The following is a 6,331-nucleotide window of genomic DNA, read 5'->3' as shown; positions in this document are numbered from 1 at the left end:
TATCTCATAATCTAAAAGACTGGAATTTATGCTGGACCATAAAGTCAGAGTTACCTCAACACTGTAGAGGATATGTGACATTTAAGACTATGAAAAGATTTTTTAACCAGATGTTAATATTTGGACTTACTGGTCATATTAATATTTTACTTGATTAAAAGCTATTCCACAAAGGCCCATTCTCTTAGGATCCAGAGATTTATATCATATTGCATAATCCCAGTTTTCAGTTTTTAGTATATCATTAAGGAAGAAACGTAGTAGGTGGTTAGTGGTAAACATATTGCCAAGGCATGGTGTGTACTAGGGCATCCTAAATCAGCATCACTTTAATTATAGTTGCAAATTTGAAAGGTTTGTAAGGACCCTGTTAGACTGTGTGAAGTGACAGGCAAAAAGATACTCAGGATAATTATTTTTGTGAAAGTCTTCAAGCCAATCTTCTCTGTCATGTCAGTACCAGGGCAGCTTCCTGCTTCTCCAGGTTTTCTGACACACTCAGGATGTGGTTGCAACACAGTGTCTTGCACAGTAATAGACTGCAGAGTCTTCAGATGTCAGGCTTCTGAGCTCCATATAGGCTGTGCTTGAGGATTTGTCAACAGAGAGTATGGCCTTGCCATGGAACTTCTGAGCATAGTCAGTATTACCACTTGCAGGATAAATCCTTCCAATCCACTCCAGTCCCTGGCCAGGCCTCTGCTTCACCCAGTTCATCGTATAGTCAGTGAAGGTGTAGCCTGATGTCTTACAGGACAGCTTCACTGAGAACCCTGGTTTCCCTAGCTCAGCTTCAGACTGCAGCAGCTGGACCTGGGATTCGACACCTGCAGAGACAAAGACAGAGTAGGTATCATTGTCACCTCAGTACTGTTCCTTATTAGGATTTTGAACTTTGAAAGGCTGTTACCTGGAGTTACTGACATAAGAAAGAAAATGATCCAGCTCCAATTCATGATGAATAGAATACTTTGTGTGTTCAGTGATGCAGAAGATACTGATCATATGTTGTCCTGGCCTGTAAATATCAGTGTATTTACCACAGTAGACTCTAGTAATTTGCATATTCATGAGCAAGGAAATGTTTGGAGAAGGACCTAGTCCAGCTATAAAAGAAGGAAGTAGAGGATATGTGGGTCAGACAGCAGTATGTAGAGCTCCAAGTAATAATTCCTCTGAGGAAATACATCTCATACACCTTCCCTAAGTCATGGGAAGCCCCTGTGGGTGTAACATCAAGGCTTAACTTTTCAATTGATATCTGTCCTGAGGCATTTGCTCCACTTTGTGACAGGTACTAAGATGGATTTACAGCAGGTGCTTGTGATTATGATGGTGGTGACTGAAAATTTCAAAACCTGCTAATGATGAGAATTTACAACCTCATTTGAATACTAATAAGTTTCCTTCACAACAGGTTTTATACTTAAAACTGTCTGCAATGACCAAAAGTAAATATACTTCTGAAATATTGCTTTTTATTATTTTATATTATTTTTTTTCCTTTTTTTTATTGAGAATAAGAAAAAAAGTTTCCGCCTCCTCCCAGCCTCCCATNCTCCCCCTCCCCCCTCTCTTCTCCCCCTCCCCCCACTCCTCTCACCCTCCCTCTCCTATCCAAAGAGCAGTCATGGTTCCCTGCCCTGCTTTTTATTATTTTATATTATTTTAAATATTATTGTTAACATATTCAGAAATCAATGTTCATTGCAGAAATATACAATAACTAAATTATGAAAAATAAACATGTCTGTCAACATGACTGTACCAAGAATATATTGTTATATACACAACACAGTAGAAGTTTTCATCTGGAAGGAATAAGGAACTTATATCACTATTAGGAAAATGGATACAACTGGAGATAACCATATTAATTAAAAATATTTCTGAAACACAGATATTATGTTCCTCACACAGTGACTACAGTTAGTATTATCTATATACACATAAGTGTGTCATTCACTGCTACAACGGAACTATAGAAATATTCTAAAGAAAATGATTATATTTTACTCATCAGGTACCAAATGGCAATAAATGCCAAGCTTGGTTTGCGTCCTCATGAGTACCTCCCCATCTGTGTTATAATATTTTATTAAATATTAACCTGTCATTAGTGCTCATAACAGGGTATACATGACCACAGTTGTATTTGTGATCATTACAGGACAACTTATGGAATTCAGTTCTTGTATTCTACAATGTGGGCCCAAGGGATTGAACCGATATTGCTAAGCTTGCCAGTAGGGACCTTTACCTGTTGATATTTCATAATCTCTCATGCTGTTATTATGAATGGCTGGATTTTTTCAGTGTTTGTTGGTAACTATAGCTGCTCTGACTTCATATGTACAATCACCATTTCAAGCCCTGAAGATAGTATTTCATGTCTATCCACCTTGTATTCTGAGTATTACATTCTTCCTAGTCCCTCTTTTGTGATGATCCCTGAGCTTTGAATAGGAGATTGATACAGATTTTTTTCCCCTGTGGTTGATTACACAGTCATGCATGCTCATCATTTTGCCCAATCATGAACTTCTGCATTAATCATTACACACACAGAGAAGCGTCTGTGATCAGGGATAAGAGCAGAATTACTCTATTGGCTATAAACATAAGTGTTTATGAGGCAGTTTCACAATATGACCATTAGCAATACAACTACAGTTACTAGGGCTATGTCATCCCTAGCGGTGGACTTCTGAACATGCTTACTGGGATAAATATTGCCTATGTCGCACCTCCCAAATACAATTAGAAAGCATATTGTCAATACATAAAAGACAGGCACTAGTGGGTATATCTCCCTGGAAGGCTGATATTTGGACTAGATGGTCTAGTACTGTGTATCATCATTGAAATACTTTATCTCACTGCAGGCTGTATGACATTGTCCTGCACTAGGAAACCTAGTCAGCAAGGAGAGTTGCCTGCTCAGTTTAAGGTTTGTTTCTCTAAGTTCTGCAACCAAATTCTTTACTTAACAGTGAAATGTGCATTAAAACAACTTCAGCGCTATATTTTTATCTCAATAAAAATGATCATAAGCAAGAAATAATTGCAACAAATGCAGGTGTGGATGCAGGAAGAGGGTAATTCTTACTCACCCAGAATGGGAGTATAAACTAGTGTAGTGATTTTGAAAATAAGTTTTGTATTTCCACTAAAAATTAATAAATAAGACTAGATTGAGTCCAAGGCATAAATTCTTTAAGCATGCTTTCAATAATGGCACATCTTTTAAATACACTAATACACCCATGTTCATTGCTTCTCGATTCACAGCAGCTGGGATATGGAATAAACCTTTATTTCAAACAAAGAATGAATACATAAAAAAAATGTGGAATGCAAACCAAAAAGCTATGTCTCGAAAATCCAAAAATAAAATGTGGAATACCAAGACAATGTAATATTAATTATTGCTAAAGCATGAATGATAAAATCTATAGGTAAATGAATGAAAAGAATAGATATGATGAGTGAGGACACCCAGATCTAAAAAGACAAATGTTTCATATTCTTCCTCATAACTGGTTCTTAGACTTGAATATTATGTTTTGTGGGTTTAATTCATAAAAGCCAAGAGAGTAGAAATGTGCCCATATGATCTGAGGAATTAAGGTGGAGGATATAGTAAAAATACAGATTAATGAAAGCAGATGGAGAAAACAAGAGATGGGAATTTTGAAACATGAAGTGATGCTGAATAGTGAATAAAGAAGTTTCTGTAGGGTAACTGAAATTAAGTAGTATAAAAAAGCTAATTTTAACTCTAGGATCTTGAAGTGTAAGTAAAAAGTAAAACTGTAGATATTATAGAATGAATGTGGGATGACAAAACACTCAGGTTATTGGGAGCAAAGGACTGTGTAGACACACTAAATTACAATGTTTTTCTATAACAAAATGTTTGGAAATAAAAAACAGTTCATAGATGTCTAGTTTTATGTTTCGTATTTTATTTGAGTTGTCAGAAGTCAGAAGCACAATGTGTCTTGGTATCAAATGCAGCTCTCATGCATCCATGAATGAATTCCTGGCACACTCAAATACAGGAGTCAGCTGAAAGTTGAGGGACTACTGTGATAATCACATTAGAAAAATATATTCACATTGAGAAGGAGATAGAAACCAAGGGAAAGCTTTCTGAACTGAAAGAGAATGGGGGTAGAATGGGGAAATGAAGAAGGCAACAAGAGGAAGTGAGGGAAGGAAAACTGTAGTCTGAATGTAAAATAATTGCAAACTGTTCATAATTTTTAAACAATGTACTTGGGAATCAAATGTATACATACATCCAAATATGAACCTTCATAACCAAGTATGCCTTATCTTGGTAGTGTAGGGATGTTTGATATGTGTGTGTCAACAAATCCATTGAGCAAAATAAATGGACTTAAAGACAGAAAAAAATCAAGGCAACAATTGCTTTGACTTAATCTGTTTCTCATACCACATTTGCATGCATCTAAAGAAATGAGGGGAGAAAGAAAATCTCTTTGCAAAGGACCCTAATATATAGAGGATTCTTACACAGCCTTTTCTCTCTTTGTCTGACATTTCAAGCCCAGTATCCTTTTATTCCTGGACAGAACACGTGTTATTAAAGCTTTCAAGGAGTTAAACATTTTCACCAATGATGGATACCTTTGGAAAATACTCCCACAAATGTGAGAACACAATAGTACTTTGCAGGATTTTGTATGCATGTGTTTGAGTATGTAAAGTGTAGTTAACCATATCAAAACAAAAATATGAGCCAAGGAAACGATATTCTATTACTTTTTACTATAATTTCAGAATTTTTCTTGTAAGCACTTAAAATTGCAGGGGAAAATCACCAGATGCATGGATTCTCTTCTGTCACTGGTCAGGATTGATATGGTGTCCTGTGGATTATCAGTTCACAGCAAAACACCCTTAAGGCAACACCTGCTACCCATTATAGAGGGTCAGATCTCCCAAAAATTTAAAGTTCTGTATGAGGTTATCTCAGCAGTTCACCTTATCTGTTCTTCTTGGTAATGTGTACAATGGAGCACTTGTTTCCCCAGTATGAGGTCACACTAATGGCTGTCGTGGGTGGCAGTGGAAAAGAGTCATTCCCAGCCAAAGCAGTAAGGAATTACACAGACACAGTCCTCTCATCATGGAATCCACTCACAAATGGCTGGACACTGTGAGATTTTGATGAGATTATCTGAACTTCTTATACGTTAAACAAATATGAGGGTGATAATACATGTGAGATGGTGTAATATCTGTGAACATGAGAAGGACATTTCCTTGAATACATACAGACATTGGTTTCTAGCATTTCTCATTAACTTTTAACTCTGGGTTTCATTTTGTCATTATATTCTGACTGGGGCTTGTTTTCATTGATAACAAGAAAACAGTTATTTTTTTTCTACAACTGTGTTATAGTTGATGTTTCTGAACATAATTTAAGTGCCTAAGCACAATTACACTGTTCCTGAGTCCTCCTTTTTTTTTTTACCTTTATTGAGCTCTACATTTTTCTCTGCTCTCCTCCCTGCCTCTCCTCTCCCTTTCAGGTCCCCATGCTCCCAATTTACTCAGGAGATCTTGTCTTTCTCTACTTCCCATGTAGATTAGATCTATGTGTGTCTCTCTTAGCACCCGGATTGTTGTCTAAGTTCTCTGGGATTGTGATTTGTGGGCTTTTTTTGCTTTATGATTAAAAACCACCTATGAGTATGTACATGTGATAATTGTCTTTCTGTGTCTGGGTTCCCTCACTCAAAATGATGTTTACTACCTCCGTCCATTTTCCTGCAAAATTCAAGATGTCATTATTTTTTTCTGCTATTCAATACTTCATTGTGTAAGTGTACCACATTTTCTCTATCCAGTCTTCAGTCGAGGGGCATTTAGGTTGTTTCCAGGTTCTGGCTATGACAAACAATGATGCTATGAACATAGTTGAGCACATGTCCTTGTAGTATGATTGAAGATCCTTTGAATATATATCCAAAGTGGTATTACTGGGTCTTGAAGAAAGTTGTTTCCTAATTTTCTGAGGAATCACCATGTTGCGGGAGGTCCTTCCGCCCCTCCAACCAATAGCTGCTGTGATACCAGCCCATTGGGGCGTGGTCTCTCTCCCTTTAAAAAAGCGGCTATTTCCTCTGCTCGCTCTCTTCACTTCCTGCTCCACCGTAGACTAGACTCCCTTCCTGGTTGTGCAGATGGCTGTTGTCTGGGACGGTGATCTGTAAGTTTTCCCCTTTAAATAAATAACACCCTATTAATCATAACTCCAAACTGGTGTGGCCTTGTTCGTGACTTACGCCTTCAT

The 6,331-nt window shown here is 37.2% G+C and overlaps 2 gene segments (V, D, J or C); both read right to left on the bottom strand.

The window, feature by feature from the left end:
• LOC126495212 (Ig heavy chain V region 3-like) overlaps window positions 1-6,331 on the bottom strand; it is a 160,993-nt gene that overhangs the window by 104,656 nt on the left and 50,006 nt on the right.
• Window positions 277-986, bottom strand: LOC126495231 (Ig heavy chain V region 3-like). The segment is given in 2 exon segments: window positions 277-827; window positions 911-986. Coding segments are annotated over 2 exon segments (375 nt in total).

This window comes from Alexandromys fortis, unplaced genomic scaffold (genome assembly GCF_014885135.2).
Source record: "Alexandromys fortis isolate MF-2015 unplaced genomic scaffold, M_Fortis_MF-2015_v1.1 scaffold_333, whole genome shotgun sequence".
Taxonomy (NCBI): Eukaryota; Metazoa; Chordata; class Mammalia; order Rodentia; family Cricetidae; genus Alexandromys; species Alexandromys fortis.
Note: the sequence above shows the minus strand (reverse complement) of the source record. Positions and strands in the feature narration are given on the sequence as shown.